Genomic DNA, 18,151 nt, shown 5'->3' on the forward strand with positions numbered 1-18,151 from the left:
CGATTTAGCCAAGGATTTCAAATCTTAGTAAGTGTCCTGAGTATTTCATCCCTTCATCGCAAGTGGTCTATGAAAGTAGATTTTTGGTGACTGATTTGTTGCATTAGCGATATCGTTGATACCACAAGTGATCGTTCCCCTGTATGGAAAATGTTGCTTGGTAGCATTATCGGTACAGTTGATAATGCTACTGACGACTAAAGATCCTCTAGATGTTTGTCAAGCCCGAAACCTCACGACGAGGATTACTATGCTATTTATGTAAGATAATTCAGACCTGGGGCTGAGTAGCAAAAGTTACGGTGGAAACACGTTATCTCATTTTACTGGATAGGAGGACCTGTTTCTATTTTCAGGCGCTTACGGAGTTTAGCATCATGGCTTGGTATGTCTCGGRTTGGTTTTAGAGGTGCATGGTCAAAGTTGTTACTGGAGTCTGATCGTTGCTGCCTATTTGTACACCCAATGCCACCTTAGTCAAGCCTAGCTTTGCATGAATCGAGAATATCCTGGATCAGCAATCCTGGGCTAGCATTAGAATATGCTGATAGAGATAAGTTGTGTCACTTTTCGTGATTATGGCTGATCACGCGCTGCATCGTACGTTTCTGTATCTTTCCTGGTTGGATCAAATTTCGGCCCAAGCAGCCTATTGTAAGGACTTGAGACCAATTTCCTGCGACATGCCAGCGCATCAAGACTGGAATTAGTGCGTGTACCCAAAGAGGGAAATGAAGACATTGTGACTTTGCGGAACAATCGGATGAAAGGGTCTGCACCTCATGAGCAAGGATGTGATGCACTGCCCACTGGACCTCTTTTAGTTAAGGCAGGTCAACCGAGAGTCGAACTGATGACCTCTATGATTGACAGTGTTAGATTGTATATAGTATAAGATGTAGTAGAATGGTAGAATGACAAAAAGAAGTTCTAGGTCAAATGTCACATAAAATGCAATGAATTGCTTTTTAATGTTTAGTTTTGGGGTAGTCACTGGAATGTTGACTAAAAACTAACGTTTCTTCTAGCCTTGCAGTCAACCCTCAACATCTCGCAATAAATCGAGCCAGATATTTAATACATCGATCAACTTCCGCGTCCTGATCTCAGCAGGAAATGATTCGATTTCAAACCGACGAACCTTGCTCCCATAGTCGTTGCATACTGAGTCTTACTTGACTCCTGGCTTTTATAAAGAATAATAGAACTTCGAAGCAAACATATAGATCTTGATGATCGAGTAATCACCTTGTGGTCTCTATCTATAAACGATACACAAGACAGTCTTAAACTGACAGCCTGTTATGGCATGTGCCGCGGAACCCCAATTTCACCGTTGTCAAGTTACGTTTGCCACCTTTAACAGCTCTAAAGACAACTCTTCTGCTAAAGAATATTTGCAATTGAGTATAGAGGGACTGAGTGGCTGTTTGTTTAAACTACTGGTCGCTCTTGAAGAGTTTACTTACTATTGATGCTTGAGGCCCTTCTCCCATTACATGCAGTAATAACAAACTAGTACAAAGACCTTTCACTAATGTGATACAAGGTTCGTACAACATGCCAGACAGGGGGATGAAGCTAGTCTCTCTGGATACATCACGGTCCGGTCGATTTTTCGAAGAGTACGGAGGCCTGAAGCAGTGGTCAAACGGGGATTACGTGACCTTATTGACGAATGATCAAAAAAAAAAAGGAACAATGAAGATGAAAAGTTCTGTCCGCACTTTCTTCGAACAGATAGAAAGCATATATCAAACATCGAAGGTTTAATGCTCAGATTACACTTTTTGACCCCGACAGTTTAAATTGGCTTTGTAGGTATCTAGTACTTCATTCGACGATTGAGAGCAGCGGTCTTCAACTCTCATACATGTAGTCTGTCAGACTGGAAGGCAGACGCAGTAGTAGTGCTATAGACATTTCTAGTCGATTGCCACCACATCATAGGAAGGCGGATCAAACCGCGCATTATTCAGGCAATGAATTGCTAAGGTGTAAATCGTGGAATAATTAGGGCTCACCTCCAGCTTCGGCATTGCATTAGGTCTTATTGATCTCTTACTACCTAATGCGTACATGTAATAACATATTCTAATGCAGAAGGCTACTTGCATAAGTAGCCACTACTATATCCAACAGATTCGAATACCAAAATGTTCTGATAGATATAATTATCTATCCTTATGGCCCTAATCTCAATTTATTATGCTGCCATTGTTGTCAATCTGGGGGAGGGTCTTAGCCGGGGCTGCATCCGGACAGTGTACCCCTACCAGAGTGGTACCGCCACACAAGAGAGATTGTTCGGTATTTATACATCCTCCTCCTTTGAAGGCTGTTTACTGTTAATAATGCATATAGCTATTTCCAATTCAGCTGAATTGATCGATCAAAAAGAGATTTTGGCTTGGTCGTGAAAATAGCACCTTGACCATCGACAGCCACAATCAATGAATTAAACCGGTAGATAATTCAGCATTATTGATACCCGTGACGCCATGTAATAGAGAGCAGCAGTCATGCCAGTATCTCATATCGGTATTGCTAGAAGTTATTCTATCCAAGAATAAACATAGATTGTCCTATAATTACAAGGGCCAGAGTACCCTTAAAGCCGAGGATTTATTTCCAATAATTAATCGCTTGACGACTGTATGTTAGATCAGCATGTTTCTTCAAACAAAAAATGTTGAAATGAAAATATCATCCATATCGTAGATGATTTGGTAGTATCTACAAGCTTAAGGCTTGTGGTGGGTTATCGATGGCATACCGATTGTTGTCAGGGCTTAGTTTTCTATGTATCTTCATGCTTGTAAGGAAGATTGCATGTCTATTTGTTATTGTCGATGCATGAATGCACCACTTAGACCTACTCCAGCAACCAATCTTCAGGGATTTCTCTTGAGATCTATGATTTACGTGCCATACAAACCGCCACTTACGCCTACAGTGGGATACGAGGCACAGCGGAAATTTCTACGAAAAAGAGAGTGGTCAGGCTGCACCCAAATTCCCATTTTCCGAGTCACGGCTGGTCAAGAGGTCAAAACTGAACATGAGGCGTCTCCTTAGTGGGGCCGCAAGCGATCGACTATGATGCGGCTAGCTGAACCATGCACCGTACTCTCTAGGGTCAGCCAGCTGTTTATGAGATTATTGGTGTTATCCGATGGCAATGCCGAAGTGCTCCGTCCAAAAATTTCAAGCCAAATCGGAAAACAAGATCGCTTTTTGCTGGGGCTGCGCGAACGCGTATTAGGGCTTTGGTACTAAGTACTTCTCCTGTGCTAGCGCTGACACAGTGCCGAGTGTCGATTCGTCAAGTGAACAGCCCGGTGGGGCTTTTATTGTTTACAAGATGAACTGAATCAGATAAACTTCAAGCTAAAAAATGCCATATCTTGAAGCTAGCCCCTTGTAGGGACGATCGTCATGGAAAATGTATCCGTGCCAGCATGCTTCCCATTTCAGCGTGTTTAATATGTTGATTGTGATTGTATGGTCCACCTTAGCTATAAGCTCGATATCTACTAAAATAAGGCTCGAGTCCCGCTTGACTTTTCATCATTCTCAAGAATCTTGACCACCAAGCATTTTTCTTCATCCTACCGGAAAACCGCCACAAAAATCACAATGCGTTTTGTTGGTCTTTTCTCCTTATTGCTACTGAGCCGATTGCACGTCAGTGCTGCCACGGTGGGCAGCTCACCAGTCAAAAGCGTGGTCGAATACCCTCTCCCAGCCGCCGCCGAAACACACGAGATTGTCGCGGTGAGCGACAACCTTTTACTCATTTCTCAACAAACTGACGGAAGTCTCGTCAAAGTATCGCTTGATAGCAACGGAAAGCCTACCGGCTCTCGCAAATACACCCCAACAAACCAATGGTCCGGTCTACATGGACTTACAATAGGCTCTGGAACGTCAGGCAATTCCTCTAGTCCCACCGTCTGGGCAACCGTCCAATTTGACAATGCTATTCTCCAAATTGATCCCAATGGTGACGATATCAACTCTCCGCCAACGGTCGTCAAGACTATCCCTATTCCTTCTCCCGCCTACGGACCACACGGCCTATTGTATAATAACGGAACGCTATGGGCAGCGTGCAAGGACAGCTCGCACGTAGTCAGAATCAATATTGACAATACGGATGATTACCAAGTGTGGGCTGTTAGCGGACGTCCTATCTTTGTTGCTGTTCACCCTACTAGCGGAGACATCTACTCTGGTCTAGACTTGAGCAGCAAGATCTGGCACTACAAGAATGATGGAAGTGCTGGTGAGGAGATTGCCGTTCCTGCAAACAAAGGCAGTATCCCCGTCGGCCTGGTTGCTGGACCTGACGGTAACGCCTGGGTCGGTTTGTTGGGCAACTCAACCACCGGCACAGGCACATTCGGACGCATCAACGCTGACGCATCTATCGACTGGTTCACCCTGTCCTCTAACGTCGGCAGCACCGCCGGTATCATCCACATTGCATTTTCGCAAGACCCTTCCCAATTCTGGCTCTTGGGATCATCGACCCTATGTGCTCCTTGTGTCAATGCAGTTTTCAGCGTGAAAATCGCCGATAACTCGACGACCGGAACCGCAGCTCCGAGAATTGCGGTACAAAACTCGATTGTCTTGCCGACCCAGTACAGCTGGACTCATCGTATCATCTATCATAATGGAGGCTTGTACGTCACCGAGCTGACGACTTCGACTCTTGCTCACATTAGCGGGGTTGCTGCGGATGGGTTGAATGTCAGTGAGACTTGGGACCAGTATGCCGACTGGGGTCTAGGCTTGAAGGCTCAAGGTATTGACTATAACAACACCATCTTCTAAGGCTCAGCTGTCGCAGCTTGGTAGCGTACGGTCCTGTTTGATAAATAGATGTCAATTGCCGTATCCGGCTTCTTGTTTACTTTAGCCACTTACTACACATATCATAGCATAATACTATACATACTAATTTTGGTAGAAAGCCTTCTGATAAACATCCTACAGACAGATCTGGAATATAGATCTTATCAACAATTGATTCTTCTACTAGCTTATGGAACACAGCTCTACTCTATATACTGTAAAGCCCTTCGGAAGTTTTCTATTCTTCTCCCAGCTGGCTTTGGTTCCTTTGGGAAACTATTGTTGCAAATTGATTGTGATACCACCCGGCATAACGCACAGTTTATGCACATTCCTGGATCGATATCATTGATTTAATTTTTTTGGTCTTATTTATGTATCATTGCTGTTTTTCTTTGGCCATCGCCTAAGACTGCGGTGCATCGCACTCAACCTTTGGGATTGATATTATCAAACCATTTCCCCGACACATGATGCACAATCGAACTAGAGTTGACGACCCACGAGGCTATTAAGACGAAGCTGGCTCAGCCAGTCTCTTTTCAAGCAACAGAAGCGGTCCCAGGGATTTCGTAGCAGATACCTGTTGAGACGCCAATGAGAAAGATAATCTTGTGCATCAAAGTGTTCTTGAGGTTCTAGCTTTTGGTGATCTGCATTTCTGGACCATACGGGATTTTTCGTACAGCTGAACATTGAGTCATGTTTGTTGTGCGAGAGGGTAAGAATACGACCATAGTGTGTCAGCTCGTACATTAACATACCGAACAATTCAGGCGTCCCAACTATATCACAGCCCTCATGTGAATCGAGTCATGTTGAACATTGATGAAAGCGGGTTCAACTTCTCGAACCGAGAAAAAATGACTCAGGGGTCAAAGAAGGACTGAATGAGTCGTCTAACTCAGCAATATGGCGCACCTTATACTGAAGAAGGCTCATTCCTGGTACTTCTTACATCCGGAATTTAGATACAGCCAATTACATGGTTAGTACATAGAGCACGATACAATAAAGTGCAACAAGAGTTTTTTTTGTTACGATAACATACATCCATCAACAATGCTACACATGTATTCCCTTATAATGAAGCTATCCTCTCGTTAGGGCTTGTGTGTAGGCCGAAATATCGCCGATACTTGTATTAGGGTTATACCGGCTACGTACCTATGATGCTTGGGCGACCCACGACAATATTACGTCGAGCATCAGTTACTTGTTTTATCTAGGCCAATCTCCAATCTTGAAGCTATATTAACAAAGCACGACTATTCGGGAAATGGTCAGTTGAGAAGAAAACCGTGCATCTCGTATCCCTGGATTCCAACTGGACAGTCATCACTCGGAAAGTTTGAGACGGATCATCTGATCAATCTATGTACGACGTACAAGCTGATACCCCACGATTTCCAAGGAATCACTTGATCCATCCGAGTACATAAATTAGTATTGCATCCTCTGTCTGGAATAAAGAACTTTTTTGTTCCATCGCGTGCCGTCTATGCATCGGGAGTACATACCACAGCAATATGAGTGCAAGTGCTACCGAAAGGGTGCAGATAGTCGCTGAGCGACTGCTAGCGATTGTTAGAGGCGATCCTGTTGTATCAGGACTTGCTGTTACTGTTGCGTTGTGCACTGCTTGGTAGGATATCAGATTTAAAGTACACATCAGAGACCTTTCAAGTCAACGCCTAACTGTTCAAAAGGGTAATACACGACTACAAACAATGGATAGCGTTGGGCACCGGCGGTACACCCTCTAACGTCTAGTAAGTTTCTCCAATCTAAATCCGAGAATGCGCAGTGACTTATTATATTGGTAGTGGCTACTATCGAATGACTTTATGTCGCATCATGTTTGCTTACCATGTACCACTCCAAACCGAACCCAAGACACTGAGCAGTGATGGGCCGTCATTTCTCAAATTCATTCCAGCACGAGCCGGCGGCCGCCCAAGGCTCATGCCACGTATTCTTCCTCAACGACAGAGGCCAGAACCCATCGAACCGCTAACTCAGAAAAAGCTCATGTCGCTTATGAGCCGTCTGGCAAGTGAACACCCAGACATCCTCGAAAGCAGACCCTCTCATACCGAGGGTATGACTGCAGATGGCTTATACGCGCGCAAAAAAAATAAATCAGTAAACCCAATCGTTGTCGCGGATCGCACATTAGATTACGAGATTGGCCACGCCCATCCCGCCGACAATAGTCTGCATCTTTGGCTAAGTGAGGCAGATGCAAGGAAAATCATTGAGGCGCGCTGGGGACAGAGGTTCTGTCTACCGCATGTGCAGAAGGGGTGGACGATGGTTTATGCACCACGGAATTTGGAGGAGTTGCAATTAATTGAGGAGTTTGTCAAGGCGAGTGTGAGATGGGTTACTGGTGTTGCTATCTGAACCTCCAACTTGTTACGGTGTTATTTTGCTCATATTTTAGCTTGCATTGTGCGTCTAGTAGCGTGTATTCGGGTTACCAAATTGATATTGTATTTTCAGCTACAGCATACTCAAACTCATGATTGGCGTATATAACAAAATCTATCTATAAAAAGTATACTCGCATGCTCACACTGCTATCCTAGAGAGGTAACATACGTATGACAATACTAATACATAATCGTATTTTATCGCCAGCGACCGGCCAATCGGATCGTTATATTTCATCTATGACGCCAAGACTCAATAACGGAGCTATCCAAACCCACTTTAAATAGACTAATAATACTAATAATAGATTACAGTAAAATGTAATTACGGTTAGTCCGCCTATTGACGCGTTAATGGGTTTCTCGCGACGCGTCCATCACCTAACTTTCAAGGGACAACGACCAGCGCTAGCAGACAGCACGAACACATACACATTTCCGTTCTGAATTCAATCAATATAGAAAATGAGACATCATGGCAATTGTAACCATGTTGAGCACCGCTGATGCAACACAACTCAATACCCTGCGCGTCGAACTCAAACTATGGGAAAAGGCGTTTGCGGATGCCAATGGAGGACGAAAAGCGGGCAGACATGATATCAAGCAGGATCCAAGTATAGGTATGATGAGCGTGTCTTTCATTAAAAATAGAAAAGCCAAAATTGATGTAACAACCACAGCCGCCAAATACAAAACTTACGGTCGACTGCGCGCCCTCGAGGAGTCATCAACATCCCCTCACAACGCCGGTGGTCTGGACAAAACACCATCAAGATCACATGCTCCCACAAAACGTAAACATGCAGACATCAACCCAAACGACACATCAGTGAACAACCAGTACACACCCCGCAAGGTGCGACGGGAAATCATCACTCCATCAAAGAATAGGATCAATCCGAATCATCCCGCAACACTAGACCCCTACGACTCTCCATCCGTGTTCCGTCGCCTTTTCAGTCCGTCAACCCATCGTCAATCGCAACAGCCATCTCCACTTCCCCTCAAAACCGCCATTGGGCCTACACCGCAACGCAATGGCAAAATACTGGGGTTATTCGACATGCTCTCTGCTTCCGGGGGAAGCACGGCTACACCATCCGCGACGCGAGTTGCAGCCCTAGGGCATGCAATTGTTCAGACCCCTTCGAGACGGAAGATGGGTCAAAAATTGGATGATATCCAGGAGTCTGAGGACAAAGAAGGAAATGCAGGCGATGATGATGAATATGAGCATACAGTCATGGGACGGACGCCGACCTCGTCGAGCAAGAGATTATATCTTGAACGATTGTTTGCGACGCCGACGACGCTTCGATTTGCCACTATGATGGAAGAAGGGGAGGATAGCCAGCCGCAGCGGATACTGTATAAAAATGTGGAAGAAGTACAGGCAGAGGACATGGATGCTCTCACTTCGGGAACGCCTAGCTTTCTGCGACGGTCGAATTCGGGGAGATACGTGACTAGCAATGACAATGATCCCGCTAACCCGCTAAGTCCAGTTGGTGTGAAGAAACATCAGCGGTATAATGGAAAGGGACTCAGTGCGCTAGTGCAGGGATTGCGAGATATGGAGAATGAGCGGATGGAGGATGATTGGGATATTCTGAATGAGTTGGAAGCGGAACAGAACATTGGGATGGCAGGAGAAAAGGTTCAAGTTGGGGATAGCCAAGTGCCTCATGACGCTGCAGGTGAAGGCCCGAGTGGTGGGAGGGTATGGAAAAAGAAAGGGCAGAAGAGGACTACTCGACTGGTCAAGATGAAGCCAGTGATGCAAGCCAAGAAAAAGCCACCACAAACGACTGCAGCAAAGGCGTCAAAGAACATGGAACAAGAGAAGGACAATGAAGAAGATGAAAGCGAAGACGAGCTTCAAAGTGGCGCCAATCCTGAGTCGCTGGATGCCAACGAAAATTCCCTACCAGAGACCCGAACTCTGAGAGAGAGGAAGAAACCTACAGAAGACAACTCAAATGCAGACGATGCATGCGACGCGAACGAAGAGGATGAATACAACGAAGTGGCCTCAGACGACAACTCCTCCGACTCAGACTTTGCCGAAATCGTCTCCACAAAACAATCGCTACCTACCACAAACGGCAAACCAACGTCAAGTTTCTCTGAGAAGTTGAAAGCCGCATTCTCATCAGTTCAGCCACTCAAGAAGATGAAAAAGAGTACCGCTGAAAAGAACGACGAAGACAAAAAGAAGCCATCGTCGCCGAAGAAGAGAAAAGTCAATCCTGATGCTCATGCTAATTACCGGTCGCTCAAGATCCGATCAAGAGGGCAGGGGAGATTTGGAAGGGGGCGATTTGGCCGGCGGTGATCTTCTAGTTCGGTTGGCTAGTCGTCATTCAGCAGGGTATATCATTTGCATGTGAACAAAACTATCTACGAAGTTGACGATTTTATGATCTGTATGAAATAATACGGCATGTTGGATTTATTGTTATTTGATGCATACATGCATTATCATGTTTTTAGAGCGTTGATGTATTGCCTTTCGAGTCGGGTGGTAGGGCTACAACATCGAATACAGCACAATCTCATAGATCATTCATGGATCAGTCTCCCTCTACATAGCAGCTATGTGTAGGTACCTAGAAGAACTCATACATGTAATCTAACCCAGAAATGACCGGACAGCCACAAATGCAGCAAACCTCGACCACCCTTACGCCTTCCCTTCCTCAACATTGACAGAGTCCCTACGCACCTACTGATCCAAAGCCTCCGGAATCCCATACACAGGCACAGCCGCCTTTCCTCGTCTCTCACTTCTCTCAAAATCACCATAATGATGCTGCCAACACTCCAAATCCGTAATGTCGCATCTCTTATTCTGCCAGCATTGCAAGTTCGTAGGGTTGCCGTCGCATTGCTCGCGTTTCGCTTCTTTGCCAACGCCGGAGGAGAAGACTAGCTTGGCGTTGGGGTATGAGGTGTCGAGGGTTCCTGTCTCGGCTGCTACGAAGGTCAGTTTCTTTCGCGTGATGAGGAGGAAAAGAGTACAGACTAGGAGTGGTTGGTAAGGCTACGGCGATGGTGGCCAGATAGGCTGCGAAGATGGAGAGTGAGAGACGCATGTTGAGTGCTATCTTGGTAGATGCTTGGAATACGCGTGTATGGTTCCCAATGGATCTTATGATTTGATATTGATGCTTGTTATTGTCGCATCGACTAACTTATGGCAGGAAAAGATGGCCTCTTAAATTCTTTGAAAAACACCATAAACTGTGTTCAAATGAGACTTACCTATCTACCTAGGACTGCACTCATGGCCCCGTTTCACCCTACTCATCCTATGGTCTGGATATGTGCGTATCACCATTGCATAGCCATACAATATATAGTCTACCTGGGCACATAGGTAACACCCAATTTCAATGTCCCCTCCTCCCAAGGTTCATCTGAACCCTCCAAACGGCATCTCGAAGCCGTACGTACACCACCGCCTCAAATCTAGCACCGATCAACTACAAACAAAAAAAAATTGATATCTATCTCCCCGGACTGTTGCATGACACCGAACGAAGATTCAAAGAAAGCGTCATGGCGATTCTTTGTCTTGGGCCTATTACAGGATCAAATGTTGTACAGTGTATGACATCGAGAACAAAGCCGTGTCAAGTATGTAGCTACTCAGTTTGTTGTATTGTGAGATGACTCTTGTTGCCATATCTGTCTGGTTTCGCCAGAGAATTGATATCACGAGATTTCCTCTGCTCGGAACGGTGATCTCAGGATTGATTCATTGAGTTGAGTCACCCTCGAAATACCTATCTATGTACACACTGTCCAGCTTCAACTCTTTGTCAAAGATTGCATACTAAGTATGGACATCAGATGAAAAGCGGAAAAGGTATCCTTATCAGGTGTACACGGCAACCAAAAATGCCTCATTCTCGACTGATACTATCGCTACTCTATGTATGCTCTTGAGATATCCAAACAGGTTTTCGAGCGCTAACAGAATAGGACGACAAATGACAACTTATAATTTTGATGTACAGTGGTAGTACCAGATATACAGTAACCCAAAGCTAAGCCCGGGATTTCGTCCTTTCCTTATACAAAGGGGCAATGAGTCATGAGATATCAAATGGAGAATGGGAAGGTGGAGAACTCCTCCCAGTCGAAGACTTGGAGGAGGCTGTTGAAGTCATCCGGCGGCTGAGAAATCACATGTTAGTCTCTTGAGATAACAGAACAGAAAGAGAACAAACGGTGACATACTGTTAACATGAGATCGGATAGATTGTTACTGTCAAATGACCCCGGTATACTTTCGAGCGGCGTATTTTGCTCATTGCCCGGCACAAGGCTCGGAACTTGAGAGATAGACGGTTGCTACGGACGTTAGTACGCATGGAGACTATTCAAGAAACGATGTAACAAACTAAATCAATTCCCTCAAGGATATTCAACCCATCCGACCCCCGCAGAATGCGATACGTGACCGACAAAATTCGATCCAGAATAAGCTTCTTGATCTCCTCGGACTGGTCAGGATACAGCTCCGCTTTCACCAAAGCAAAGATCATGTACAGGAAAAAAAACTGCTTGGCGCCTTTGATGATTAGTAGCAACCTAGCTTCCATGCAGGAGATTGTCTTTTCGACGAGGTCAAGTAAGGACTCTGTGAATGCGGGGAGGACTTGACGTAAGAGGTTAGATGTGTACCCCGTTCGTCGAGCGAATAAATGCTGGAGGACGGAGAAACAGGCCTGAACTGTGCTGTCGGCTGAGTGACCAAAGGAAAGTCGCGCGGATGTTTCGTGGAGTTTGAGATGACGCGATAGTATGACCGTAGCGACTTCCAGGCGGGCTCTTGATGAGGGCTCGAATAGAGGGTCGTCGTTGGCTTCGATGGCAAAGGGAGTGTGGATTGCTAAAAGGGCTTGGCCGAGTTTTGTCTCGAGGACAGCGCTCCATAGCGTGAGTTTGTGACTTATTTCTCGGTCAGCGGTGGCCTGCCAATGTGGCAGGCTGGCTTGGAAGCGGCCAAGTTCCCATTCAAGTCGGAGGATATCTTCATAAGAGCACGATACGACAGGTGAGTTCATAAGGCTGAATATTTTGAGTCGTAGTGGTAGTGATTGGGTGAGCACAACTTGGAAGGTGCAATCAGTCACCTCATGGAGAGGATGCGAATGGGGTTCTTCCGTTGTACTTTCATGGATTTCATCGTCATTGATATTCAGAGGCGACGCAGTATCAAAATCCGACGCTTGTAAAGTCGGCGGCATACCTCTATCAATCGCAATCTGAGCATCCAATTCAATAATTGTGGCCCACATACGTCTTCGCATTTCCTTGTTGAACAGGGTGATTTTCGGGATGTTGGCTGGATCCCGGTGGTAACCAGCCAGCATGGCCATCTTGACCAAGTTCCCTGTAGCTAACCATGCCTGGCTACGATTCAGGCCTTGATTGTTCTTAGCAATGATTAGCAAGCATTGTATGCGTAAGATAGTCATATCTGGTCGCTTGATATATGTCGTGTCCATCCATTTTTCCGAATAGCGTATCCAGTCCACGACCTGAAAAGTATTGCTAACCGTCAAATCCGCATACTCAAGTGATGGTTCTGCCTCATAAAATCCCACCGCAGCAGCAAGCATGAGCAAAAGCTGAACAACGAAGGCGGCCGATATCATATCGGGATTGTGTATGTTAGCATGCAGCTCGGCTAGCTCTCGTCGAAATGATGGAACGTGAATAACGCGGTGCATGGACTCTACATAGAGCATGTACAAGCGCAGCAACATATCCACGACCGGCTTTGGCGGGAGAAGCGATAGCAGGGTGGCCGTATTGATACTAGGAATTGCCTCCTTGAGCTTGGACTTGAGACTGGTGAATTTGAGTGCATCTTTTGCATTACGTATTTTGGCAAAGTTTGGATTGTGACTCTTGACTTCGCGAAGAAAAGCCTTTAGCTCAGGGAACTATGCAGAATTAGCATGAAGCTGGAACAATTGTGAGCTCGGATCATACCTGAAGCATCAAATTAGACATGATTCCTCCGCCATTGAAACGAGTCCTGGTCTCCTTTCCTCGAATCATGACTTTGTTCGGCAATTCAAGTCTCTGCGATGGTGTAGCCAATGTATGTTGATAGCTACCGGGGTGACCGGGCTGAGCCGCATCTCCATCCGCCCGCCAGGTTTTGCTGACAGGCGGATTAGGCGCATCCAAAACAGTATCCAGAAATCGAGCTCTGGATGGTCCTGGTTGCCTCAAATTCGACGCAGAAACATTATCATACCTGGACGACTGCTGCAAATGGGATGCCGGCAGCGGCAATGGTGTCGGGACTGCTGCCGCAGACTTCGGATAAGCCGGTAAAACAGTAGCAAACCTAGGAGAAGCGTCCGTCGCAACACGACCTGGAGGAGGAAGCGTAATATGACTAGTACTACTCAGCCGGTCAATTCCGGCAATTCCTCCATTTGGTGGTGTTGTTGTAGATGATGCGGTAGCTGTTGATGCAGTGACGGTGTTGGGCTGCTGCCAGACAAAGCTATCTTCGTATTTACATCTGTCTGGAATGCCGCTTTTGAGACAACGACTGCATGCTGGATACTCGCGGTCGCATTTTAGTTTTCTGGTGCGACACTGAGTACAAGCAACTGTTCGCCTGCGACGTTTGCGCGGGCGCGTCTCGGATGGAGAGTTGTTGGTGTTGTTGGCGGACTCCGGATCTAGGAGATCCATCTCCGCGGCGGCCATGCTGATCTGTTCTTGGTCTCTGCGAATAGACACCACAAACAGGTTGCTAGCTGAAGACTAACGTGCAGCAGTAACAAATTCCGAACGCTTTCCAACAGACGAAGTCGAGATGATGAGATCCGACTTGAAGATGAAATGGGCTGATGTTTCTCTGCCCCATTCCTAAAGGGGAACACAAGCCCGAGACAGTGGGTCATTTGACCAATCATAATGCAGAATTAACATGTGACTCGGAAGGCAGCTTTCGTTCCGCGTTTGTCGGGCATCCTTCCGCCATCTCCAGCATTGTATACTATACATGTTATGCTTTTTCTGATTCAGTGAGTCACGAAATTCATGCATTCTGACACAGTATTACATTCAGTCTAGCTAAGTACACTTCAAATTGCCGCGCTGCCCCTAACCGAAATCACGTCGTACTGTCGGAAGCTGCATATAAGGTCCTCCATGCATACCAAGCCACGCATTCACTCTCCACATTTGTTCAAGTTCGAAGCTTCTTCAGACCCTGGTCAACACTTATTTAGCACCACTATATATCCTTTAGTTCCTCGAAATTTGAGGCTAGAGGTGCTAGAAAAGTTACAACAGGGATTAACACAGTATTGAACTAGTCCCAGGCGCGACGCCCCTGGTCGCCGCCTAGTCCGGCCGTCACCAAGTCTGTGTTGATGGCAGATTAAGCGGGAAGTCTCCTACTTACCCGCTGTAAGGCAACACAACACGTCTGGATGCGGTGAACTCTCGGTAGGTCTCGGTACCAAGTAGCTCGGGGTACCGCCCTGCCACAGAGTCTGCGCAGAGCGAACGGGTAATAATCTGATGAATAGAGACAATCCGCAGCTGACCTAGCTCCCCGGCCTTCCTGGTGGCTACATCTGGGAGGTTCAACGATCGCTAAGATGTGGGTGTATCCCCGCAGGAGGCTTGTTAAGGTACGGGCTACGCCAATCCGCCTGGGCTGTTGGCTGGCGGATTGCAATGTCACCACGCGCGGGGATAAATCCTTTGTAGATGACTGAGGGACTAAGCGGGTTATGTACGCGTACGAGTAGCCTAGTTGTTACGAATCGCTCAGTGTCAGCCCGCTCTTGGCTTGATTTGTGTGTTCCACACCCCCATTAGACGTTCGACAGGGCCGGATGTCTGGAGGGGGTTACGGCGCTGGGAGGGATATGCCAGTGGCCTAGCGGTCTAGCTAGTTGATGGCTTACGGACTTGGACATTTGCAGTAAAAGGTGGTTGCCTAAGAGCTCTGGGCAGACATTTATCAGGTGCCTATCGCCCAGGTAGGTATGGCATCTCGGGGATAACTCTCCGTCTCGGGCTCGGCTTTAGGAGTACCTCGTCGTGTTTATCTAGCTGTATATATATAATACAGTTTTCCACCCAGTCATGAAAGTGAATTTGTCCAATTTCTAGAGATATCTAAGCTCAAAGAAAAGAGAATTGTGCTACATTGACGGAACTAACAGCAGATAACATGTTCAAATCTTTAATTTCCCGCATCGGCGGCGACAACAAAAACTACATATTCCCCACTGTGAGCACCACTGGAGACGGCCCCGAATGTCTCAAGGACTGCGCAGATTGCACAGTCCACTTCCCTGATAAATTCCATATTGATAGTGAACGCAAAATATACGGCAAAATTAAACCGTTTGCGACGCACGTGCTCGTAGCGACTGGCAAATCGGATTGGGTGTCGAAGCCGGAATGGGAAAGGGGGACAGTTGTTCATGCGCTGTGCGAGGCGAGTTCGAAGGAGGTATTTTTTCCTGTTGCAAGATTGCATGGATCAGGGCTGACTTTCGCCGATAGCGTCTTATGGTAAACGCCTCTAACCTCACGGCACACAAAGACGAATCCTCTACCTCGGATGAAGAGGAAGATGCGACAACGGTGTTACTGTTACCGTCATTCCAATTCGTAGACAACGTCACCATTCCCTCGGTCCCAGAACTAGTCTCGCGCTTCATTGACAACGATGATACATCCACCATATCAGATATTTCAACACTGACACCCCGCGCCTGTCCACACGACTACGTCGTACTTTTATGCTCCCACAAACGCCGCGATGCTCGCTGCGGCATCTCAGCACCATTAATCAAAAAAGAACTAGAGCGACATTTGCGACCCGCGGGACTCTATCGTGACGCCAACGACGAGCGTCCCGGCGGCGTAGGGATATATTATGTTTCGCATGTAGGCGGACACAAATTCTCGGCGAATGTGCTGGTGTATCGCAGAGAGGAAGGGCAGTTGATTTGGTTGGCGCGTATACGGCCGGAGCATTGTGAGGGGATTGTCAAATATACGATTCTGCAGGGGAAGGTTGTGCATCCAGAGACCCAGTTGAGGGGAGGATTCGATAAGGAGAGGGGGTTAACTAGTTGGTAACGCACTCATAGATATCTTCATGTTAATAGATGAGGTTGGCTTGGATAGGTAATGGAAATGTATTAAATAAGCATAGCGTATCAACATCAAGAAGAGTACATAACTTCATGAAAACAGTCAACTGTGGAATAGTCATACATCATTCGTCGAATATTAGTATATGTATTATGAACCAATTATCAGCTCCGTTCACACTCCAAAGCGCCAATCCTGCCGGAGGAGTAAAATGGTGTCGTCGGGAGTGGTATGGACTCGCACCTGGTAGTGTCGTAGGGAGTCGGTGCTTGTTTTGGGTGCCAGTCATCTGGATAAGTTCATCGTCTAGACCTGCGACATGGGTCGGCGGGTAGATGGACGAGATCGGAGATTGGCGCTGGATCGTCCGCCAACAACGGAGCTGATCAAGCTTCCCACGTAGCAAGCCCAGAGGAACCAGAAGAATGCACAGGCTGCCTGAGCCTCGCGGCAACGGTGTTCAGACCCCATGGAAATCTCGTTTGTAAGGAGGAAAGCCTGTTACAATTAGCCTTTATGCCTGAAGAAAAAGGGACGGAAAGGAAGGATGCATACAGAGTTAGAGCAGCTCTTAGCCTTAGTCCTAGCAGCCAACGTAACAGCCGCACAGAAAGTAAAGACCACATTCAACGCATCCACAATGATCGGAAGAATAGGATGGCCGGTGAACGACTCGGTCCACGTAGCCGGGATCAAGTATAGCAAGAAAAACGCCGACCATGCGGCCGTGAACATGGAGAAGTGCACGCTTTCTGGGTTACTGCTACTGTTGGCTTCGAGGGAACCGACCAATCCTAAGAGGATGACAGTGAAGGCGAACTCGAGGGCCCGGAGGCCGAGTCCAATAATGCGCGGCATTGTGGTGGATAGTGTGGTGTGGTGTGGTGTGGTTTGGGGTGTTGAGTGATAAGAGGAGATGGAAGATGGCGATATGAAGTGGTTCAAGAGAGAAAAGCAAAGATATGCAGGTGTAGGTGGACACGGAATATATGAGCAGAAGAATGTCAGGAGCAAGGGCGGTGATCCGTACATTTTTCTCCCTTCTCTTTCCCGCGACGACGACATGACGATGGTTACGTCATCCCGGTCTGTCCGCCAGACCGCGCTAGTGACCGATCTTCCCTCACTACGCACGGTGATTGGCTGCGGTGCGATTAGACTGCTACCCGCTTTCTACTGTAAGTGTTCCAAATCGCGAACTGCTCGATCGTCTTGATGCCGACGTTGCATTGCACCCAATTACTCTTTCTGCGAGGGCTGAAGCTGAGATCCAGAAGACGCGGAAGAGACGGGCAGCGTTTCATGATTACGAAGTCGTTGACCGAAACTCATGCCGTGTGTTTTGCAAGGCGCCGTATGATCAATGCGGTGCGATTGGCTCTCGTGGTAGAGACAGCCGCTGGGCTTCGGCCAATGAAGGTCGCTATGAACTTACTTTTACGTTTCAAGAGCAACGTGACTGAATTAAGTTGAATTAAGAAATCGAGATCCTTTATAGGATACTATGTATGAGTGTTTCGAAATCTGCAAGGTTGGGGAAGCGTGAATGCTTCATTGGTGTATGCTGTAGTCCGAAATTTGAACCGGTGAGGTATGCAATTCCGGCGGTCTAGACCATCAAAATCACCTACGACCATGAGTAGCTAGGGCTTAGGGTATAGGGCCCAGATCGAGGGTTTTGTGTGCAA

The 18,151-nt window shown here is 46.8% G+C and overlaps 7 protein-coding genes across 7 annotated transcripts; 4 read left to right on the top strand and 3 right to left on the bottom strand.

Moving 5' to 3' along the window:
* Positions 1-3,639: 3,639 nt before the first annotated feature.
* BHQ10_002931 (uncharacterized protein) lies at positions 3,640-4,842 on the top strand (the record flags this gene model as incomplete). The annotated part of the gene is made up of 1 exon (XM_040875131.1): positions 3,640-4,842. The coding sequence occupies one exon, from the start codon at positions 3,640-3,642 to the stop codon at positions 4,840-4,842; it is 1,203 nt and encodes a 400-aa protein (XP_040731435.1).
* Positions 4,843-6,392: 1,550 nt separating this feature from the next.
* BHQ10_002932 (uncharacterized protein) lies at positions 6,393-7,269 on the top strand (the record flags this gene model as incomplete). Its single annotated transcript, XM_040875132.1, has 3 exons — positions 6,393-6,508; positions 6,573-6,635; positions 6,690-7,269. 3 exons carry the CDS (start codon positions 6,393-6,395, stop codon positions 7,267-7,269), a joined length of 759 nt encoding a protein of 252 aa, XP_040731436.1.
* A 504-nt stretch (positions 7,270-7,773) lies between these two features.
* BHQ10_002933 (uncharacterized protein) lies at positions 7,774-9,636 on the top strand (the record flags this gene model as incomplete). Its single annotated transcript, XM_040875133.1, has 2 exons — positions 7,774-7,921; positions 7,982-9,636. The coding sequence occupies 2 exons, from the start codon at positions 7,774-7,776 to the stop codon at positions 9,634-9,636; spliced, it is 1,803 nt and encodes a 600-aa protein (XP_040731437.1).
* Positions 9,637-10,026: 390 nt separating this feature from the next.
* On the bottom strand, positions 10,027-10,396 carry BHQ10_002934 (uncharacterized protein; the record flags this gene model as incomplete). The annotated part of the gene is made up of 2 exons (XM_040875134.1): positions 10,027-10,274; positions 10,327-10,396. The coding sequence occupies 2 exons, from the start codon at positions 10,394-10,396 to the stop codon at positions 10,027-10,029; spliced, it is 318 nt and encodes a 105-aa protein (XP_040731438.1).
* Positions 10,397-11,408: 1,012 nt separating this feature from the next.
* On the bottom strand, positions 11,409-14,045 carry BHQ10_002935 (uncharacterized protein; the record flags this gene model as incomplete). The annotated part of the gene is made up of 5 exons (XM_040875135.1): positions 11,409-11,483; positions 11,547-11,660; positions 11,711-13,261; positions 13,311-13,533; positions 13,582-14,045. 5 exons carry the CDS (start codon positions 14,043-14,045, stop codon positions 11,409-11,411), a joined length of 2,427 nt encoding a protein of 808 aa, XP_040731439.1.
* A 1,483-nt stretch (positions 14,046-15,528) lies between these two features.
* BHQ10_002936 (uncharacterized protein) lies at positions 15,529-16,448 on the top strand (the record flags this gene model as incomplete). Its single annotated transcript, XM_040875136.1, has 2 exons — positions 15,529-15,813; positions 15,867-16,448. The coding sequence occupies 2 exons, from the start codon at positions 15,529-15,531 to the stop codon at positions 16,446-16,448; spliced, it is 867 nt and encodes a 288-aa protein (XP_040731440.1).
* A 321-nt stretch (positions 16,449-16,769) lies between these two features.
* On the bottom strand, positions 16,770-17,321 carry BHQ10_002937 (uncharacterized protein; the record flags this gene model as incomplete). The annotated part of the gene is made up of 2 exons (XM_040875137.1): positions 16,770-16,961; positions 17,019-17,321. The coding sequence occupies 2 exons, from the start codon at positions 17,319-17,321 to the stop codon at positions 16,770-16,772; spliced, it is 495 nt and encodes a 164-aa protein (XP_040731441.1).
* Between the last annotated feature and the right edge of the window lie 830 nt (positions 17,322-18,151).

Source organism: Talaromyces amestolkiae (assembly GCF_001896365.1).
Source record: "Talaromyces amestolkiae strain CIB chromosome Unknown scaffold4.1, whole genome shotgun sequence".
Lineage (NCBI taxonomy): Eukaryota > Fungi > Ascomycota > Eurotiomycetes > Eurotiales > Trichocomaceae > Talaromyces > Talaromyces amestolkiae.